A 21,825-nucleotide genomic window follows, 5' to 3' on the forward strand; every position below is an offset into this window, starting at 1 on the left:
AAAAGCGGAACTCTAATTTGCCACATGCTGGCAACTGTTTACATAGTATTTACATTAGGTATTATAAGTAACCTGTCACTGAACCAAATTGGGTCTGCCGGAGGCAGGTGGTAAAGCCAATCTACTGACAGCAGGTTGTGGTGAAGGAGAGCACAGCGTTTATTGCAGAGACTCAAGCAAGGAGTCTAGGACAGCTTGTGTCAAAACGCCTGAACTCCCCATGGGTTTCAGCGAAACATTTTTAAAAGCCAGGTGTGGGAGGGGAGTCCCAGGGTGTGTGATCAGCTCATGCACAACTCTCTGATTGGTTGATGGTGAGGTAACAGGGCAGGGTCACAGGGGTTAACATTATCAATCCTCAGGTGCCATTAGGTCTGGGGGCTACATGCTCATGGTCAAGTAGTTAATTTCTTCCATTTGGTGGTGGCTTTAGCATCTGTAAAATAACTCAGGAAATGTGTGTCAGACACTATTATCTGCACTTCAGAGAGGAGCTAAAGCAGAGGATATGGGGGAGGGGTCTGTCCCAGGAAGGCCCCAGAGGGTCCTGCTGGGTTACAACCTAGAGATGGTTTAAAGTATGTATACAAGAGGATGTGAATAGGTTATATGCAAATACTTCGTCACTTTATATAAGGGACTTGAGCATCTGCAGACTTTGGTATCTGCTGGGTTGCTGGAACCAACTCCTCTTAGATACTGAGGGACAAGTGTACTAGCAGTTCAGTCCTTTTTATTGCTGAGTAGTATTCCGTTGCATGCCTGTACTACAATTTTTTATCCATTCACATGTTGATGGACATTTGGGTTGTTTCCAGTTTTTGCCTGCTGTGAATAGTGCTGCTATGAGCATTTGCGTGCAAGTCTTTGTGTGGACATATGTTTTTGTCTCTCGTGCACCTTATTTTAATTTTCATTTTATTCTATAAGCTTACCTGTATTTTTAAATTTAACAAGAGGATAATACTATGTATTTTTGTGTGTGTATGTGTGTGTGTGTGTGACTGAATGAGGAGGTGAAATAGTATGCAAGGACTCTGGAAAGGCAGGTTTTTCACTTGGGTGATTTTAGGTGAATGGTGGTACTGCCAATCAAGAGAGTCAAATATGGCTGAGATTTTCTATTTTTAAAAAAAACTGAAGAGGGTCCATTGAAAGGAGTCATTGGGAAATCACTGATGTTTTCAGCTAGCGTACACTCATTGGCCTGGGTGTGCAGGGAGTGGAGCAGTGACTGGGAGGTAGGGATGGTGGTGCAAGCTTAGAAGTGAGAAAGGGGAGAAATAGGGTGGTAGCTAGAAGAGGATTAGGGTCAGGGGTGGGGGGAATAACAATTTTTTTTAAACATGGGAGTAGCTTGAGGAGAAGGAGCCTGTACAGAGGGAGAAGGTCAAGTTACCAAGTGGCTAGTTAATGGAATAAGATTCATGAGCAGGTCACAGATGCGGGAATTCAGAGCACAGCTGCTGCTGCTGTTGAGGGGTGGGGGGCAGTGCATTTGCCAGAGATGCCACCTATTCAGGACCTGGAGAGGGGAAAGTAAGAACGGAAACAAATGGAGGGGTAGGGTTGGTGAGGATCAGGAAACTGAGGGGGCCTTTGCTTCCTCTGAGAAGGAGGGTATGTGTTAAGCATAACATGGGACTTAACAGCAGATTTGAGAGAGTGGCAAAGGTTTGGGAGCTGATTACTGCTAAGGAAAAGGATTGAGAAGAATTCTGAGAACTGAACCGAGATTGGAAATATTGGAAATTGTGAATTTGTAGTGAAACCCGTTTCTAAGGTTGTGGCTTTTTTTTTTTTTTTCTTTTTTTCCTTCTCAGCTGTGCTCTACTGTGTGAGCAGAGCAGGTGAACTGAACAATTCAGTAAGGTTAGAAGAGAATTGAAGCAAAGTAGTTTCACATTTTCTGTCTGCTTTCAGCTGTGTGCTGTATGGCTTTCTCTTCTCTCCACCTTTTATGCACCATTCTGAGATGCGGAAGTACTCACGTGCTATAAGTCTTTGGTGAAGTTGATTCAACAACCTAATACAATTTTTAAATGCTGTTTTTTTAATTGTAGTAAAATATATATAACAAAATCTATCATTTTAACCATTTTTAAGTGTACACTTCAGTGGCATTAAGTACATTCACAGTGTTGTGCATCCGTCACCACTATACCAGAACTTAAATTTGAAGCATGACTGTCATCTCTTTTCCTCCCTTTGTATCACTCCTGATTTATAACTTTAACATAGTTCTTTACTGGGTAGACTATTTGTATTTTTGAAATTGAGGTAGTGATAACAGTATGTACTGAGCTTAACTTTGGCAGGTGCTGTGCAAGGCACAAATTGTGGCATTAGCTTTCTCTCTGTTTGGTTGTAATTATGTGTTAATGTCTGTCTTCCTTACTAAATGTAGAAGGCCCATGAGAGCGGGGGCTATCTATGTCTGCCTTGTTTACAATTATATCTCTACTGTCCAGCACAGTGCTTGACCCATAGTGGGCATTCAGTGAAGTTTTTGAACAACTGAAAGTCCTTCACTGAGAGGATTTATTTGTTTAATAAGTTCTTTCTGAATGCTTCATATGAAGTAGGCAAAACTTGTATTCACACATTAATACAGGTTATACGGCATGGCACTTTCCAATGTCTAGTTAATGAGTAAAAATCAAAATGGGTTTATATTTGCAGGTTCACCATGGAAGGTATTAGAGCAGACTGTGCATTAAACAAATGGCTGTACAGAATTGACAGCAATAATCCCAAAGCTTGAAGGCTGTGGGTTAATTAGGATAACTTGACAGAAAGTGAGTCAATCAAACTTGACAGTTGAAAGAATGTTCCAATAATTTATGTTCAAATACACATCAAACATGTCAGCAAGTCACAGGAACTTAAGTTGCAGAATGCTCCAAAACACCAGAACACCTGCAGAGATTATGGCTTACAGAATGTTTTGGAGAAAGAAAATCAGTAAAATGGTTGGGGACTGTTTAGTTCTATTACCTTATACTAAATAAAATACACTAGAGTTTAAAATATTATCTTTCTTACAGGTAAAAAGATATAGTTTATTAATAAATTAATTGAGGAATTCTGTTTTTCTTTAAAGGTACATTTATTAATGAATTCAGTAATACTTTTATTTTTTAAGAAATATGCATAAATATGGGTGTTTCTGTTAGCTGCTATTAGATAAACTAGTGTCATAAGCTTGTGGTTAAATGGAGATAAAGGGGCAAAATACAATCTAAGTGTTAATTCTTACAGGGACGTATTATATTGCTACTTATCACAGTACGCCTCTGATTCTGGAAGGTAAGGACTCTGTATGTGTGTTTGGCCACTGAGGCTCTTTTTAGAAGTAAAATCTGTCTCCACCAAGGTATTTTTGTATCATATGGAAAGAGAAAAGAAAAAGCTATTAGGAACTCTAGTCCTATTATTTTCTTACCTTTTAAAACTCCGAATAAGCTAAAACTGGAGTTTGGCTTCAGGAACCAGTAATGGAAATTTTCTTATGTCTCATCATCAAAATCTAGTACTGAGTGATCATTATGGCTTTTCACTGAATGATTGTGCGTGTGTGTCTGTGTGTAGGAGAGCAGACAGACAGACAGTGGACACAGGTCTTGGAGTAGACTTCCTCGAGTAAACATAAATGAGCAGGGGAGGGGAGTGGAGAGAGGAGGTGGGATGGAGGGGCAGGGAGGAGCAGAAGCAGAGGAAGCCGACTGAGACTGCAGTCCCTGTTGCGTAAATGCCGCTTGTTTGTCATCTCTCCGTCCCTGGGGCCTGCCCTGTCCTGATGCTGGTTTTGGGCCCCCTTGGAGTCAGTGAGCAGAGTTGGCTGAGTAAAGGCGGGTGGGGCCTGGGGTCTTAGTGCCTGCTTGGTTGACATGAGCAGACTGCATCTCCAGCTGGGTTCTGGAGTAGCAACAGCACAGATTTCCAGGGAACAGTTCCTCCTGTCATCGTTTTGTTTTGTTTTTTTTTTGAGAGAGAAAAAGCATTTTTGTACTTTTAATTGAGCAGCAAGGGAAATAAACAGGTGAGAAGGTGGGCAGAGAAATATGGTGTAATCTTAGTTCTCAAACTACAAAGTACTTTAGTGAAAGAAAGGAACCTAGATTTTATTAGCAACTGACTTTTAAATTTATTCATTAGTAATAGGAATCCTAGCCCTTATGATAGTTTATAGCTTATTGTTCTCAGTAATTAAGCTCTGATAATTGGTCCTCTAAAAATGCCAAATTCCAACTTAAAATTTCAAATAAGCATAAATAAAAAATGTCCATATTTGCAGTATCTACACTTTTTTTTGCCCAAGTCCCAGGATAGTCCCAGGATTGAAGTGAGGTGATAAAATTTTAATTAAGATGTTAAATCTGATAACCTACAAGGCAAAAATGAACACATTGTGGAATCGGTTCCTCTATCATAAGGGAAGATGTGCTTTTCTCACTGCAGCTTCATCCAGGTCCTTAAAAGTCCTTAAGAATTCCTCCAGCAGCGAGTGGCCCGGGGAGCCGGGCAAAGGCAGCTCGCTGGACTCGGATGAGGGCAGCCTGAGCAGTGGTACCCAGAGCAGCAGCTGCCCCCCGGCCGGGAGCAGACAGGACGCCCAGAAACACCCCCACGAGGGCCTGGCCGACTTCTCCGACAGTCTCACCAAGGAGAGCGACATTCTGAGCGACGACGAGGAGGACTACCACCAGACTGGGAAGCAGGACAGCCCTACCACAGACATGGAGATCCAGTTCCAGAGACTGAGGATCTCGGAGGACCCGGACGCTCGGCCAGCTCAGCAGCCGCCCGGCAAGGACGGGCAGCCCAAGCTGGTCCGGGGGCACTTCTGCCCCATCAAACGCAAAGCCAACAGCACCAAGAGGGACAGGGGAACTCTGCTGAAGGTGCAGATGCGTCACCAGTCCCTGGACAGTCAATCGGAAAATGCCAACCTTGATCTCAGCTCCGTTCTCGAGCGAGAATTCAGCGTCCAGAGCTTAACGTCGGTTGTCAACGGGGAGTGTTTTTATGAAACAGAGAGCCATGGAAAGGCATAATACAGGTCTAATTCAGATATGGGTTAAGTTGCTGATTTCACTTTTAAATTTATTTGATGATATTTATTCTCTTTACCAAGCTGTAAAAGGGGAAATAAGTCACACCTGGGGAGCACACATATGAGAAGTTCAACACTGTGAAAATCAACATCCAGTTGGCTGCCAGCCCCTGAAGTAGCAGCTACAGTCTGTAACTCTCCTTGTCATCCCCTTTTTTCTGATTTTTGCTTGAGTTCTTCTCTGAAATTGTAAGCAAAGTGGTGTGGGTCTTCATCACACATTTTTCGGTATGCGTCACAGAGGCTCTTAAAATGTAAGACAGAGAGCTGGGTGGGTCGAAGAGTAGGGTCCACATCTGCCAAGCGGAACAGTTTCCCAGTGCTTTCTAATCGCCGAGCTTCAGGGAATAACATTCCAGGCCCTCGATGGCAGTATTTCCTTCGGAACTGAAAGGCATTCTGAACGACTCTCTCCACCAGCCTGAATGGCTGCTCTATCCTGGGCTGGGTCAGGGGGGTGAAATGCACCACCCCCGAGTCCACCTCTGGTTTGGGGATGAAAGCCTGACCTGGAACTGTCAAGATGTGCTGAACGTCGCAGAGGTACTGGGCCATGATGGAGAGGCGACTACGCTGCTTGCTTCCCGTACTGGCTGTAAGTCTCTCTGCCACTTCCTTTTGAAAAGTCATCTGGGTTCTGCCATAATCAAAAGGTCCATTTCTATGAGAAACATTTTCAAGCCATGTGATAATCAGTGGAGTTGATACACTAAAAGGCAGATTGCCAATAATATGTACATTTGGAAGATCATCCTCCCACTGTCTTTTGAGATTTTCTGGAAAAGCCCTTTCTATCTTAAATGTCAAGACATCTCCATGGACGATTCTCAGTTTTCCAGGTGCTGCATCAGAAAGCATCTGTAATCCAGGAATAAATCGACTATCCTTTTCAACCACCAGAAGTTCAGCAACACCGGCATTGAGAATGGATCTTGTGATTCCCCCGGGCCCAGGGCCCACTTCATAAACATAAGCATTTGTCAGACTGCCAGCTTTCCTTACAATTTTATCTGTCAGCCTCAAGTCCAAGAGAAAATTCTGGGATAGCTGCTTCACAGCCTGCAGTCTAAACAACTTAATGATTTCTCGAATTGTGGGTAATGGTGGGAGACGGAAGGTGCCGAGCGTCCTGGAGGCGGCCATGAGCCCTGGCCTGGCCGCACAGGTCTCACACATGTCCTTCCCCGCGGTTCCTTCCTCCTGTCATCATTTTTATTCCTGAATCATCGTGTTTAGTTATGCAGTTGTCTGCTGTCCCCAGCTACTTACGTATCAAGGAAGCGTCTTCTGTTTATCTTCTTTCCTTCCCTTTTTTCTTATTTCCATCTCGTTAACTCCTTTTCTTTGTTTTAGCCAAGCACACACATTTGAGCAATAATGGTTGTCATTTTCACTAGCTAGCATAGGACTTGCTCCTTACCTAGAGGACTCCTAATCTTGTGGTGTGTAGTGGTGAGTTAAGAACATTTAAAGATGCCACATACATGTAACAGTATTGGTAAATCTCATAGTATTGGTTGAAAATATGAAGTTGTAGAATGTTTAACGTGATACCATTTACATTTCATTAAAAAAAAAACTAAGGAAAAAATACTACCACATTTCATAGAATCTAAAACACTGTTGCTGAGATGCAGCCCCATTTTATGTACACTGACGAAGGGGAAAACTTGCAGATTAAATTGTGATGTAGTGCTTTATTGTGGATGGTAAGGTGCATCCCAGTTTTAGAGATATAATATGAAAAGGCATGCGTTTTAGAATTGAATAAGGTAAATATATTTTATTGAAACATACTTACGTAATAAAAATATAAAAACACGCATTGAAATGATATATAGCCAATTCAGGATGTGATTTATCTCTATGAAGCGAGGGAGGGAAACAGATAATGGGGGCACACGAGGGGCTTCAACTCTATATTTTTATTATTTTTAATTTTTTAAAATTTTTATTTATTTATTTTGGTACGCAGGCCCCTCAGTGTTGTGGCCTCTCCCGTTGCGGAGCACAGGCTCCGGATGCGCAGGCTCAGCGGCCATGGCTCACGGGCCCAGCCGCTCCGCGGCATGTGGGATCTTTCCGGACCGGGGCACGAACCCGTGTCCCCTGCATCGGCAGGCGGACTCACAACCACTGCGCCACTGGGGAAGCCCTATATTTTTAAATCTAAAGCAAATATTGCAAAACGATAGATAAAGTTGGTTGGGGACTTCCCTGGTCACGCAGTGGTTAAGACTCTGCGCTCCCAATGGAGGGGCCCCGGGTTCGATCCCTGGTCAGGGAACTAGATCCCACATGCATGCCGCAACTAAGAGTTCGCATGCCGCAACTAAGAGTTCAAGTGCCAAAACTAAGGAGCCTGCCTGCCGCAACTAAGACCCAGCACAACCAAATAAAAATAAATAAATATTAAAAAAAGATAAAGCTGGTTGGTGAGTTCCTATAATTTTATGTATGCTGTAAATATTTCCTAATGAAAAGTATATATTTAGAAGCTACATAAAAAGCAAGTTGCAAAAGCCTATATATATAGTGGATCTTGTTATACTTTCTAGTATAGTATTGTTGGCCTTCCATGTCTATGGTTCTGTATCTGCAAATTCAACCAACTGTGGATTGAAAATATTCCGGGAAAAAAAATTCCAGGAAGTTCCAAAATGCAAAACTTGAATTTGCCACATGCCTGGCAACTATTTACATAGTATTTACATAGTATTTACAACTATTTACATAGCATTTACATTGTATTAGATATTATAAGTAATCTAGAGATGATTTAAAGTATATAGGAGGATGTACACCATTTTATATAAGGGACTTAAGCATCCCTGGAATTTGGTATCCAAGAGGGATCCTGGAACCAATCCCCTGCAGGTACTGAGGGACGACTGCATTTGATTTTGTGTTCTTTCAGACTTTTTCCTATATCTATCATACCACAGCAGTGGGGTTTGTTGTTGTTGTTGGAAGGCCGAGGGCTTTCTACATCTCCGTTTTTGTGTATGAATTAAAAGATAATACTGAAGCCCACGTGCCCTAGAGCCTGTGCTCCACAGCAAGAGAAGCCACCGCAATGAGAAGACCGTGCACGACAATGAAGAGTAGCCCCCGCTCTCCACAACTAGAGAAAGCCCGCGCACAGCAATGAAGACCCAACGAAGCCAAAGATAAATAAAATAAATAAATTAATTAAAAAAAAAAGCCAAATATAGTCACACCACTTAACCCAGAATCTCATTCCCTAGGACCTTGCCTAATGACTCCTAAGAAAAAGCTTTATGCATGAAGATCTTCACGATACCATTACTGTAAAAGAGTAAAACTTTGGAATCAAATGCCCCCAACTATAGAAGTGGTTAAATAAATGATGTTGATCTACTTTATGAATTATGTTGCAACTGATAATGACTTCTATGTAGCAACATGGAAAATGTTTGATGGTGATACATAGTCAGGGTGTATCACCCGACTGTGACTCTAAAAATGTGTATGAACGTGAACAAAGATGAAGGGAATATGGAGAAACAAACAAGCAATAGTTGTACTAGACTGGTAGAATTTTGAGTGGATTTCTCCCCTCACCATTTGTAAAAAAAAAAAAAAAAAATTGTACTTATATTTTTGGGGCAGCCAGATCTTTGAAAGAAAAATTTGAATTTCTAAGAAAATAGCAGATATTAGGATGGGGGATACTAGAAAATGCAAAGTAGTGGCCCTTTTGATGATAAAACTAAAACATTCTAAACCAGCTTTGCTTTAGCAATGCACAAATTGATTATTTAAATTTTGTCTTTTTAGAAGTAAGTTGGCTGAGGGCAAGTGTGTGGAAATCAGAATATTGAAGAGGATTGGTACAAGAAGTGGGAGGATCAGAGCTGATGTGACTAGCTTTTTCATTTGCACTACCAAATAAACCAAAATTTTGGACTGTGTCTGCTTTAGTTAATATTTGGTTATTTGCTTTGAAGCTATTTGTTTGCAATAATGCCATTAACATCCTCAACAGAGCCAAAGTCTGACCCTGAGATGGTAGAATCTTAACTAATTTTATCATTTACAAAGAAACTGAAACTTCTGAGGGCATGAAGGACCATTTCTTTTCTCTGTACTTCTTCCTTTGATTTTTACATCACCAGTGATTTATGGCTACTAAAAAAAAGTCCTATAATTAACTCACAGTTAAGTCATCTTACCATCAGAGGTAGAATGAGGCTGGTGATGATTGGGGAGGGAATAGAAAAAGACTAAAGAATTTTAGACATCTAAGGCCTTGCTGACCAGTTAATCCAGCCCCTTCACTTTATATGTAAGTAGATAAATCCCAGGGACTCAGCAATGAACCTGCGTTTTAGGCCTCCAAATTTAGTGCCCTTTCTACTGTACCACAAGGAAAGAAGGAGGGAAAGGGAGAGAGAGCAGAACCAAATTATTGACATTTTAGGGGCCATTTTTTCAGGATGGACAGAACATTGGATATGATGTCATTATTATCTTAACTTATAGTTTTTACGAAGACTACCACTCCAAAACAAAAATAGGTAAAGAACATCAACAGACAACTCACCAAAGAAGAAATACAATATAACACGAAAAAATATGCAATGTCATTGAAGAAATGTAAAATATAAAGTAAATGCATCTTGCTGCCTCAAGGTGAAACATTTACAGACGAACTTTATCATTCAGACCATTGGCCTTGTAGGGCTTCTTGTTGACAATCTACTCTATTTTTAGGAAATTAATTATAATTGAAAAACTGATGCAAACAGTAAAAGGCAAAGTACAACCTGGAAAGTGAATTTCATGAAAGTTGTGGTAGCCTTACACCTCTTTTTATTCATTCACTCAGTCCTGTGTGGCACCCATAGATGATTTAGCCCAGGTGGTTTTGCTGAAGTGGACCACTAGGAAGGAAGCTGTGAAGGGCGCAAAGCAGTTGAGAATAGGTATAATTGAGCACATAATTTTACTTTCCTCTCCTGCCCCACACAACTAGAGAAGCTGGTTCAGATCTGACTAAGGAAATGTCCTCATCCCCACCCAGAAGATACTACAGGGCCCCAGGAGAACGAAACCAGGGAAAGAGAATCATCCAAACAGGACTGGGACCAAAGGCAAGCACAGTAACAGATGTCCTGCTGAAGAAGATGGGGGTGGGACTTTGCTGTGACTCTGAAGGCAAGTGTGGTTCAGCGAAGCCAAGATCAAGGGGACTGAGTGGGCTATCTGTCCTTGGTAACCATGTGCCACATCTTCTGAACAGACCTTATCATCTGGGCTAAATCAGCCCAGGAGGTCTGAAAAGAGGATTGAACTTAATATTACTGACACACAGGGACTTCCCTGGTTAAGACTCTGCGCTCCCAATGCAGGGGGCATGGGTTTGATCCCTGGTCAGGGAATTAAGATCCCACATGCTGTGCAGTGCAGCCAAAAAAAAAAAAAAAAAAAAAGAATCACTGACACACAAATAGGTCCCCTTAGATTCTAATTGGAAGTAAACAGGGTAAAAGTAGTAAATACTCAATGTTGCTTTCTAAACTAAATTATATATTTTAGAGACGGGCCCAGTCAGACCACATAGAGATGCTTCATTCTTTTTCATCGTCTGTAGCAAGAGTTGACAAATGGTTTTATATCCTAAAAGGGAAAGTTATGGGTCAAAGGGTATGTGCATTTTTCCACACTTTTAAAAATGTTATTTAACAATAAAGTTGCAAGAATAAGAATAGTATAAAGAATTGCTGAAAACCCTTTATCATCTCCTAACATTTTATTCCATTTGCTTTATCATTTGCTCTCTTCTCTCTCTTGTGCTCTCTGTGTCTGTGTGTGTGCATTTACATATACATACATGTATTCGAGGAAACATTTTTTCTGAGCCATTTAAGTATAAGTTGAATATATTATTGTCCTTTTCTTTTAAATGCTTCAATGTGTATTTTCTCAAAATAAGGATATCCTCTTATATAACCACAAGTTATTAACTTCAATAAGTTGAACATAGATACAATATATTTCTCTAATATATGCCATCTGAATTTAATTTCATCATTTGACCCAATAATATGCTTTTTGGTATGTATTTATAATTTTAACAAAAATTACCATATTGTCTCCATAGAGGTGGTGCCACTATACATTCCCGAAAGTAGTATATGAGAATGCACAATTTACCCTCAATTGCACTAACACAATTAGTTAACAGCTTTTGACAGTGTGTTAGAAAAAAAGTGGCGTTTCATTATAACACGTTTCACTTATTCTGGGTAAAATTATATTATGGAAAATTGTAATTGGTAATCATTATGGTATCTTATATGGGTAATTTTAACAATAATTATGGATAAGGTTGAGGATCTTTTGTGTTCAGAGAGTCACTTATTTGTATTTCCTTCTTCTAAACTGTCCCTTATATCCTTTGTTTTTCTACTGGGATGTTGGCTTTTTTATTGATTTGTAGGAATTCCTAATTTATTGAGAAGCTCAGCCATTTGTCAGTGATATGAGCTGAAAATATTTTTCCCAGTTTGTCATTTGTTTTTTGTCTTTATGGTGTTTTTGTTTTTTTTTAAAAAAATAGTTATTTATTTATTTAGGCTGTGTTGGGTCTTAGTTGTGGCATGTGGGATCTTTAGTTGCAACCTGTGGGATCTAGTTCCCTGACCAAGGATCGAACCTGGGCTCCCTGCATTGGAAGCACGGAGTCTTACCCACTGGACCACCAGGGAAGTCCCCTACAGTGTTTTAAAAATTGTTGCTGTTTGTTTGCATTCGGGACATTTTGAAGTCATGAAGTACTGGCAGGAATATTTTGTATTATATTTAGATTTTATAATCAAATACACAGGTGTGCTTAGATATCAGTAGATATCCTAATATAAGAAAGGAAGAGGCAGATTTTCACCTCTTAGTATAAGGAGTGAGTAAGCCAAATAAAATAGGATGCATTTATTTTGGACTTAAATAATTGCTGTTAACCCCACTGTGCCATGGGTTGTTAACTCTGGCTCTCAGAAAAAAATGAAAGTTATGGTGAGTATATTTAAAGTTGTCTGAAACTTGATCGTATCCAGGCCTTATCTAGGACTTGGAATTTTGGAAACTAAAGAACACTACAAAAGAACTCCAGAACCTTACTAGTTTGGAAACCATGGTACTGGTAGGATTTCTGGTCTTTATTTTTATTATTTTGGATGTCTTCCTTCAACTATTTTATGTATCCACACTCATAATTTCCATGATAAAGGAATTTCTTTTTTTTTTTTTTTCCCAGCCGCTCCGCGGCATGTGGGATCTTCCCGGAGGAATTTCTTTTAAAGCTGATTAGGGGCAGTTTTTTTTAGATTTTTTTTTTTTATGTGGACCATTTTTAAAGTCTGTATTGAATTTGTTACAATATTGCTTCTGTTTTATGTTTTGGTTTTTTGTTCCTGAGGCATGTGGGATCTTAGCTCCCCTACCAGGGATCGAACCCACGCCACCTGCATTGGAAGGTGAAGTCTTAACCACTGGACCACCAGGGAAGTCCCATAGGGGCAGTTTTTAAATATGTAGCTGGTTTAAATCATTAAGTAGTATTAAGGGGAACATCCATCATAGAAATTAACTTAAAATATTTAGAAATATTAAAAATATGGTCACAACTGTATTGCTTGCATCTGTCTTTATAAATGCTGATTTGCATGTTTTCATATTGCAGAATCACACTGACATTCAGAGAAAGATGCTGACATTGTTCTTCCAACATCTCTAGTTTGGGTTTCATGAAGCATTTCTTCCACTTCTCCTTTTCCTCTGTGTAATACTTTCTCAGATTCTTGGAAAAATAATCAAGACATTTTGCTCTGGGTCTACTTATAATCACTGGCATAATACCAGTGTGAAATGTGCTCATTAACATTGTTTTAAAGTATACATAAGTACACAAAAATGGGCTCCTGCACCAGAGATTAGAGTTGAGACATGTTAGTTTTCCTACATGTCACTGTTTTACAGATTTAACTTAGTTTAATTTAGGGCCAGATAACTCTGGCAGCGTTTGCATTTTCAATATGTTTTTCTGCACTTAAGAGTTTCTACACAGGGGCTTCCCTGGTGGCGCAGTGGTTGAGAGTCCACCTGCCGATGCAGGGGACACGGGTTCGTGCCCCGGTCCGGGAAGGTCCCACATGCCGCGGAGTGGCTGGGCCCGTGAGCCATGGCGGCTGAGCCTGCGCGTCTGGAGCCTGTGCTCCGCAGTGGGAGAGGTCACAACGGTGAGAGGCCCGCGTACCGCAGAAAAAAAAAAAAAAGAGTTGAGTTCCTATACCGTATAAATTTCATACCTTAAATGGAAGTAAAGTAAAATGACAATAGGAATCTGTTAGTGTGTGTATATCTCCAGTCCAAAATTACTAAAAAAGGAAAAAAAAGCAACATGTAATGTTGGATTTGTATTTTTTTTATAATAGTGTTTATTTATTTTTACTTGTTGACAGTTTACTTTATTTATTTATTTATGGCTGTGTTGGGTTTTCGTTTCCGTGCGAGGGCTTTCTCTAGTTGTGGCAAGCGGGGGCCACCCTTCATCACGGTGCGCGGGCCTCTCACTATCGCGGCCTCTCGTTGCGGAGCACAGGCTCCAGATGCACAGGCTCAGTAATTGTGGCTCACGGGCCCAGTTGCTCCGCGGCATGTGGGATCTTCCCAGACCAGGGCTCGAACCCGTGTCCCCTGCATTGGCAGGCAGATTCTCAACCACTGCACCACCAGGGAAGCCCCGGATTTGTATTTTATATTATAAATCTATTAGACATAAAACTCCCCTTTCAAATTGCTATAAACATTTCTAAACACTCTCAGTTTCTTTAGTTATCTTGTCGTGAACTGGTAATAAGTAGCTGATGGACTAGCACCCATCCATGAACCATTTTAAGCACTGATCTTGGTAACTTTAACTTATGCTGTGTGCCAACAGGTACTGTAGTTCACTTGACAGCCTTTTTGGAAAGAGGATGGCCATCATATCATAGTGATGATTATTAGTATTTGAACAAGATATTAGAGTTATTGCAATCACTGCAGAATGGTTAATTTTTTTTTTTTTTTTTTTTTTAAGAATTGGTGGAACTTCCCTGGTGGTCCAGTGGTTAAAGACTCCGAGCTTCCAATGCAGGGGGCGCGGGTTGGATCCCTGGTCAGGGGAACTGGGATCATGCTGTGCAGGATGGCCAAAAAAAAAAAAAAAAGAAAAAGAAAAAGAAAGAATTGATTTGACAAAATCTATCTTGAGGTGTCAGGGTTATTTTTACTCTTTAGAACTTCTGGTATAATCTGAGCCACTCTGAAACACAGCTTATCTTGTGGGGAATAATTTTTTTTTTTGCCGTACGCGGGCCTCTTACTGCCGTGGCCTCTTCCGTTGCGGAGCACAGGCTCCGGACGCGCAGGCTCAGCAGCCATGGCTTACGGGCCCAGCTGCTCCGCGGAATGTGGGATCTTCCCGGACCAGGGCGCGAACCCATGTCCCCTGCATCGGCAGGCGGACTCTCAACCACTGCGCCACCAGGGAAGCCCATGGGGAATAATTTTTAAATTGTGTGTGTGTGTGTGTGGATATGAGGCAAGTGGGAGTTTTGTTTTCCTAATGGAAAAAATATAAAGTGTTTAATCAATTATTTCTATTCATTTATTTATTTATTCAAAGTGTATTTGGAATGTTTATTGCCAAGTGATTTTGTGTATACAATACGACCATCTTCTTAAACCTCCAGTTTAAATGAGTCACGGGTCAAATAACCTGGCAAACAGAATGACACACATGCTTCCCTCACTCTGTTGGAGGAGCTGAAGCAGTCTAATTACCCTGCAGGCCCGGATTAGTTTAATTCTTTGGCACCAGCATTATCAAGATTTCATTGTATTTGGAAGAACATATTTTTTAGAGAAATTGTGTTGTTATTCCATTTCCATTTAAAGCGTAGTTTAAGGAAACTTCGTGGAAAGCTACAGACTAGCCTCCTTAAAAATTTTTTTTCATGTTATAGCAGGGAATCAGGCAGGGCTGGCTTCCTGGACATGTGGCCTGTGCAGTCCCAAAGGGCTCTGTGCTCAGAAGGGTTCTGTGCTTGGTTTAATGTTTTGCTGTCAGCATCTTGAAATTCTTGATAATTTTATATTTGATCTTATTTTGTAAATGAGGTCCAGTGGGACAGTGGAGCCTGTGCTGGAGGTTTGGGGCCTTGGCTCATGTGCAGTTCTACCTTTCCATATCCCTAGGCCCTGTTCTGCTTCCCCTTCCAGCCAGCGGCCATGTCCACTGCTACCCTTCACCTGGGGTGCTGACTGGCTCATGTTGGGGAGGAGGAGCCCATGTTCTGCTGTCACCCTCCACCTCCTGCTGGGGCCTGGGTACAAGTTCGGGGAGGGTTGGGGTCAGGTGCCTACGTCTTGCAGCGTTGTGGGGAGTGGTGACAGCCAACCCCGCCCCAGGCTGGCAGCACGCTGACACGTTTGGTGTGTCCTCCTCTAGCTCGCCCCCAATCCAGGTGTCTACTCTGTCCAGGTGTGGAGGTTTAAAACCCCTTGGGTGTCCCTTAGCATGGATTGCAGTGACTGGCCAATGGGCAGGAGAGACACCTGGCTCTATTTCCCCACAGCCTTGGTCTGGTTGGTGGTGAGAAGAGAAAAGCCAGCAGCCATCAGGCCTGAGCGTATGCTTGCAACACTGCCCCGCTTCCCCACCCGCCCCTGAGAGTCCATGCTCTTCCCATGAGAACCCTTGTGCCCAGAGGAATGCTGTTGCTTTGGCTGCACGCACATAGCACCTTCTCTTCTTCCTTGCAACCTTCTTGAGCCTGGCTTGAATTGGTCTCTTCTGGCTAGCTCCAGGTACCTTCTGGGGATGGGCTGTGAAATGTAAATTGTGTAATTTCAGTGATTCTACATATGCGTTAAACATTCTTATATTTGCATTTAAGCCTGGCATTGCACAGCATAAAGATAGTTATTAGCATGAATTTTACCATTAAAACTTTTTATTTTTCTTTACTGTGACTGCACAGTTTCAGTGGCCTCTGTTGATTTGTTTCAGATAGAAAGGTAAGCTCTCTTCAAGTTGGATCATACAAACATGAAATCTAATGTGTGATGAAACGGACCTGTGAAGCTTTTTGGTCAGAAGAGTAATTCCCCTGAATTTACTATATTCCCACTGTATATAGTAAATTCTACAGGAACACATCTTTACTATACTAAGCAGGTGGTTTTTACGTAAGCATGTAATGCCAGGAATGATTTCTGCTCCACACTAAGTTTCCTTCCTGTCCCCCTGTCCCTGTGCCTGTCAACGTGCTGGTTTCTCACTTTGAGAGCCCATGGGCTTTTTGACCATGGCTTGCCCTTACGGTTGCTTGTGAGTCTCTTGGCCTTGATAGATACGGCCCTTCGCTCATGCATTCCCCTCATTGACAGCCTCCCGTGTCTTGCTCTTATATGTCCTAAACCTGGACCTGACTCTGCCCCTTTGCTTTAGTCTAGTCTGCTTCTTGGTATTCCCTAGAAACCCACTTCAGTTGCATAGACAAAGGAGATGATTTGGGATTTTAAAGATGGAACCCAATATGCTGTCAGAAAGGAGTTGCGATCCTGGCTGGACTGGGTCACTGATTTTCCAGGCGAGAGAAACTTTAGCTTGTTGGACTGTGCACCAGTGAGAACTCCCTTCTCCACAGTGGCTGGCTGGGGAGGAACTCTGGCCTTTTGCCTCACTCTGCTCTGATTGAGATCATTCAGGTGCAGCTCTTCTATGCAGACATAACGCCTGGTTTAGGTGAGAGCTCTTGTTGCCCGGTTCTTGTCAAGTTCTTAGCACACTCAGCACAGCTTCTGCTTCCCAGAGGGAATTGGTGGGTTCTTTTTAGGCTGTTTGCTGGGTTGGATTCACCCTCAGTTGCTGACCATTGCCCATCTCCTGGGAGAGGGGTGCTGAGCATAATGACTAGATACTGCTGTTGGTATTTTATCTACTTCCAGTTCTTCATCACTGAGAATCATTTCATTTAGAAAATAAACATTGCCTCACCTGTTCGTGGCATAATATTTTCACCTTTGCCTTTTACTCACATGTTGCATATTAACTTTCCTTCTGAAAAGATCAGCATGATCTTGGAGCTGGTGTGAGCTGGATCTTATTACTCCCCATGTGTGTGTTTTTATCTTCAGGTGTTTCTTCGGACTCTAGCCCATTCCTCCCACCTGTCCCCATCCTAGCAGGCTGATCTCTGTCTGGTTCCACAATAACCTTGCTTCTGGATTTTTATCTCTTCTTCTTCAAAGAAGTCTCTTCAGATTACTACAGTGTAATAGAATCCTTTCCCTTTCAGCCTCTGGATCAATTATTTATTCACTTGTGTAATTCATGCCCACGCTCAGGTATGTGTTAGTGTTGCTCTGAGACTGTTGCTCCCTCTGGAGAAGGATCTGTGTCTGACAGTCTCCTTCCTCGGTGTCTAATTCAGTGAGGATTAAATCAGGGAGACCTACTGGCTGAGGCTCACTGCCCCTTAGTTACTTGGTTCACTGTTTGAACCCCAGAATCAGGAGTTGGCAGTAACTTCGTCTTATTCTGTTGTATTCCAATAGACTAACAACCAGTAAAAGTTCCTAAATATTCCGATGTAGGTCTAAGGGGCAAATAGGAATCGGAGCTCCTCATCAGAGATAGTTTCCCTGGGGTGCTGGATTTGTTTTTGTCCTTCTTCATACTAACTTCTGTGACCCTCAGCTCGAAGGGTCCTTTCTCACCTAAATGCCCTCCCGAAAGGAGGCACCAACATTCATTCATCAGAAAAAGAGCAGTACAGTTTCTGTTAGGTTACCATCAGAGAGACACTGGCTTAAATCCCACCTCCTCCCTTTTTTTCCTTTTTAAATCTCCAAGAAGGCCCAGAGTTGGGGGTCAGGACTGGATGAGAAGAAGCAGGAAAGTTAGCCGGTCAGAGGTGGGAAAAAGCCATGGGCTCCAGGGCTCTACTCCGGGACACACTGACAGGAAGCATTAGGGCAAACCAAACACCCTGAGGTCCTAAGAGAAAATTGGTCTAAGTCCAGGGTGATCTCATCCTCAGACATAAGATGGAGGGGTTCTTGATTAGCAGTGGGCTTTGTAGTTGCCATGAAGTAAGTAAACTTTGGGTGGTGGGATTGGCCATAGAAATACAGAGGGCCCTATGCTTTCAGCTCTTAAGTTAGGGCCTTTTATCTGCTCATTCTGAACCTAATTATTCAGGGTTGGTTGATAGCTGAGAAATAGACTTTTGTACTTATAGCTTGAAAAAAAAAAAACCACTTTAAAAGTTTTTCAATTTCCCCAATAGAGTGCTTTTCCTTCGTTGAATCTCTACAACTTTATTCTGGCTTAGGTTACTGAGTGGGAGTGGCAGAGAGTGATAATTTTTAGTGTGATCTTTAGTATGATGTAAAAATAAATCTCTGAAGACATGAAGTAGGAAATGTTCCTTACAGACTTTCTATAGGAAAAACAAATGTTTATAAACTCTGCTTATCAACTGTTTTTCCTACCTCTGCAGTTTCATCCATTAATAACTGTCAGAGTTCAGTTCATTGTGCAGTATCTGGAAATTTTCCTCACTGTTAATTCGTAAGACTTTGAATTGTAAGTGTGCTCATGTGCCCGTGGCACAGAAAGCCAAACTCTGACAGCGGGTGTCTGTAGCAAAGTAAGGGCTTAGTGCAGGGCGCCAAGCAAGGGAGTGTGAGACAAGCCTCAGATCTGCTTCTTCATGGTCTTAGAGTTGGGGATGTTTCAAAGGGGAAGAACAGAGAAGCTGGGGTTCCTCATCGTCTTGTGACATCTCTGTGACATTTCTCAATTGTGGTTTCGGAGTCAGGATGTCTCCGGTTTACAGATCTCTTGCCAGGTGGTCTTTGAGCTCACCTGGTCCTGGAGAGACAACCAGAGTTTGTACTTTAATGATAATATCGACAACAGCAATTTTAGTACATTAACGATGTTATCTACAACAGCAACCTTAGTCATCGGACTCTGATTGATTAGTGTTCAGTTAGCACAGGACTGAGTTCAGAGGGGACAAGAAAGGGAATAAAGTTTTGGATAGAGAGAGTAGTTATAAACTTGGTAAGGGAACTCAGTTTTAGGGGCACTTGGTTTCATAAGTGCTGATGGCTAAATAGCACAATTCATTAGAGATAATCATACTTTAACCTTAGTACTGCTATACTGGGAAGATGAAATATAGTTAGAAAAATATTTTATTAAAATATCTTAAATTTTATTTTTAGATGTTGGGGGTAGGAGTTTATTAATTAATTAGTTTATTTTTGCTGTGTTGGGTCTTCGTTTCTGTGCGAGGGCTTTCTCTAGTTGTGGCAAGTGGGGGCCACTCTTCATCGCGGTGCGCGGGCCTCTCACTATCACGGCCTCTCTTGTTACGGAGCACAGGCTCCAGATGCACAGGCTCAGTAGTTGTGGCTCACAGGCCTAGTTGCTCTGTGGCATGTGGGATCCTCCCAGACCAGGACCCGAACCCGTGTCCCCTGCATTAGCAGGCAGATTCTCAACCACTGCACCACCAGGGAAGCCCTTAAATTTTATTAATAAACATAATTTTAACTCTGAATTAGTCTTTATTTTTGTTTCTAAATTCCTCAACTAGATCTAAATAGATCATGAAATCTGCAGAGACTTATTTTAATCCAAAGATCTTTCTGTTTCTATAACCGCACTAAAGCTCACATTATCGACCTTAAAAGCAGTGTTATTAAGTTACAGATTATTAGTTCATCTCCAGGGCTAATGCAAGTAGTTTGGGGTGAGCCTTTGTAGAATTGGTAGTATGTTTTGATAAATGTATATGGGCATGGAGTGGTTTTCACTTACCTCCCTTAAAATTTCTGGAAAGACATATTCTGGAAAACCAGGACACACAGTAAGATGTTAAGATTAATATTCATTGAAAAAGTATCTGACTTGACGAGTTTGCCAAAAAACTACTCTCTCGATGTCTCATCAAATTGCCCTTGAGATCTTTTTGCCTCTGTTAAGTTTTCTAGACAGTCTGAATAAGGGAGCGTATTACTTGGATATTTCTATGGTTAAATAAGATATACTACAACTCTCTTCATTCCTGAATATCAATAAAAGTTTTTATTTATACTGGATATTTGCTGTTAGAATTGCCAATTTCTGTATAAAAAATGTAAAGTCTGTTTACTGCTTTATGCTTTCTGGTATATTTTTGCATAAATAACACCCTTAATCCTAACTTGACCAACATGTAGGATGGTGGTGGTATTATTATTGTCATCATCATTATCATCATCCTCACTGTGCAGTTGAGGAAACTGAGGCTCAGATTGACTAGATCAAACAGGAGGTACCTGCACACCCTACGACACAAACCTAGACCTTTGGACTCCAAACTCCACGTTCCTTCTTCTTCTCTGTACCGATGGACTTACATGATACATTCTTAGCGAAGACACGCATGGCAATTGTAACTTGCATCATTAGTGGCTTTGTTCAGACACAGGCACATGTACATTTTATGGCATACGTTTATGTGTATATCAGATTTGTCATAAATGTTAGAATTATAATCAGTAGTGCCTTATTTTTAGATTTGCAGTTGAGAACCACTTACTTTAGTGAGAATTATCTTAAAGTCCTAGAATCAGAGATACTTAAGATTTTGAAGACTGTTCCAGTTATCTCATGTTTTCCCACATGATGAATGAGGAACCAGTTTGCTGGTGTTTGGTTATAAAGGTGAAGCTGACTTCACCAGGAGTATTTTCTTGGTATTTATAGGTCCTCTTTTTAACATCAGTCCTTTGGTTGGCTTCTTCCCATACTTCATAGTTATGCAGTAGCAGCAGAAGGGTAGGTGGGTAGAACATGCATTGAATTATGCTGAAATATATCTAGGAGTGTCAGATTCATGCCACTGCTGACAGTTGTACCAGAGATGAAGTGTGAGATTAAAGAATTTTATTGCTTACCGAGTTTCTTTTTGACCTAGTTAGATGTATCCTAGGCAGTTCATGACTATTTTAGGATATTGTAATATATCTGTATAGCACTTTATATTTTCCAATCTGTTCTTATATATTTGTTCCTCATAATAAACATGTTAAGTCATGTGAAATGACATGGTTATTATCATATTACAAATGAAGAAATCTGACTTGGAGATAGTATAGCACCATGGCTAAGAATATACATTTTTATATTCTTATATATATATATTTTAAATTTATTTATTTTATTTCGCTGCATTGGGTCTTCGTTGCTGCACGCGGGCTTTCTCTAGTTGCGGTGAGCGGGGGCTACTGTTCGTTGTGATGCGTGATCTTTTCATTGTGGTGTCTTCTCTTGTTGCAGAGCACGGGGCTCTAGGCATATGGGCTTCAGTAGTTGTGGCTCACGGTCTCTAGAACGCAGGCTCAGTAGTTGTGGCACATGGGCTTAGGTGCGCCGTGGCATGTGGGATCTTCCCAGACCAGGGCTCGAAACCATGTCCACTGCATTGGCAGGTGGATTCTTAACCACTGAGCCACCAGGGAAGCCCCTATTCTTATATCCTTATATATTCTTTTATGAATCAGACCAGAATCCTGGCTCTGCCAATTACTGTCTGAGTGACCTTACAGCAAGTTAGTCTCTCTAAGCCTTGGTATTCTAA

At 41.4% G+C, this 21,825-nt stretch overlaps 2 protein-coding genes across 2 annotated transcripts in view; one reads left to right on the forward strand and one right to left on the reverse strand.

Moving 5' to 3' along the window:
• Window positions 1–21,825, forward strand: part of SLC16A10 (solute carrier family 16 member 10) — a gene marked incomplete at its 5' end in the record, with an annotated part of 136,260 nt that overhangs the window by 19,480 nt on the left and 94,955 nt on the right.
• LOC309831796 (mitochondrial dimethyladenosine transferase 1-like) lies at window positions 5,261–6,259 on the reverse strand (the record flags this gene model as incomplete). The annotated part of the gene is made up of 1 exon (XM_082669143.1): window positions 5,261–6,259. One exon carries the CDS (start codon window positions 6,257–6,259, stop codon window positions 5,261–5,263), a length of 999 nt encoding a protein of 332 aa, XP_082525269.1.

Source organism: Grampus griseus, assembly GCF_964374135.1.
Source record: "Grampus griseus genome assembly, chromosome: 13".
Taxonomy (NCBI): Eukaryota; Metazoa; Chordata; class Mammalia; order Artiodactyla; family Delphinidae; genus Grampus; species Grampus griseus.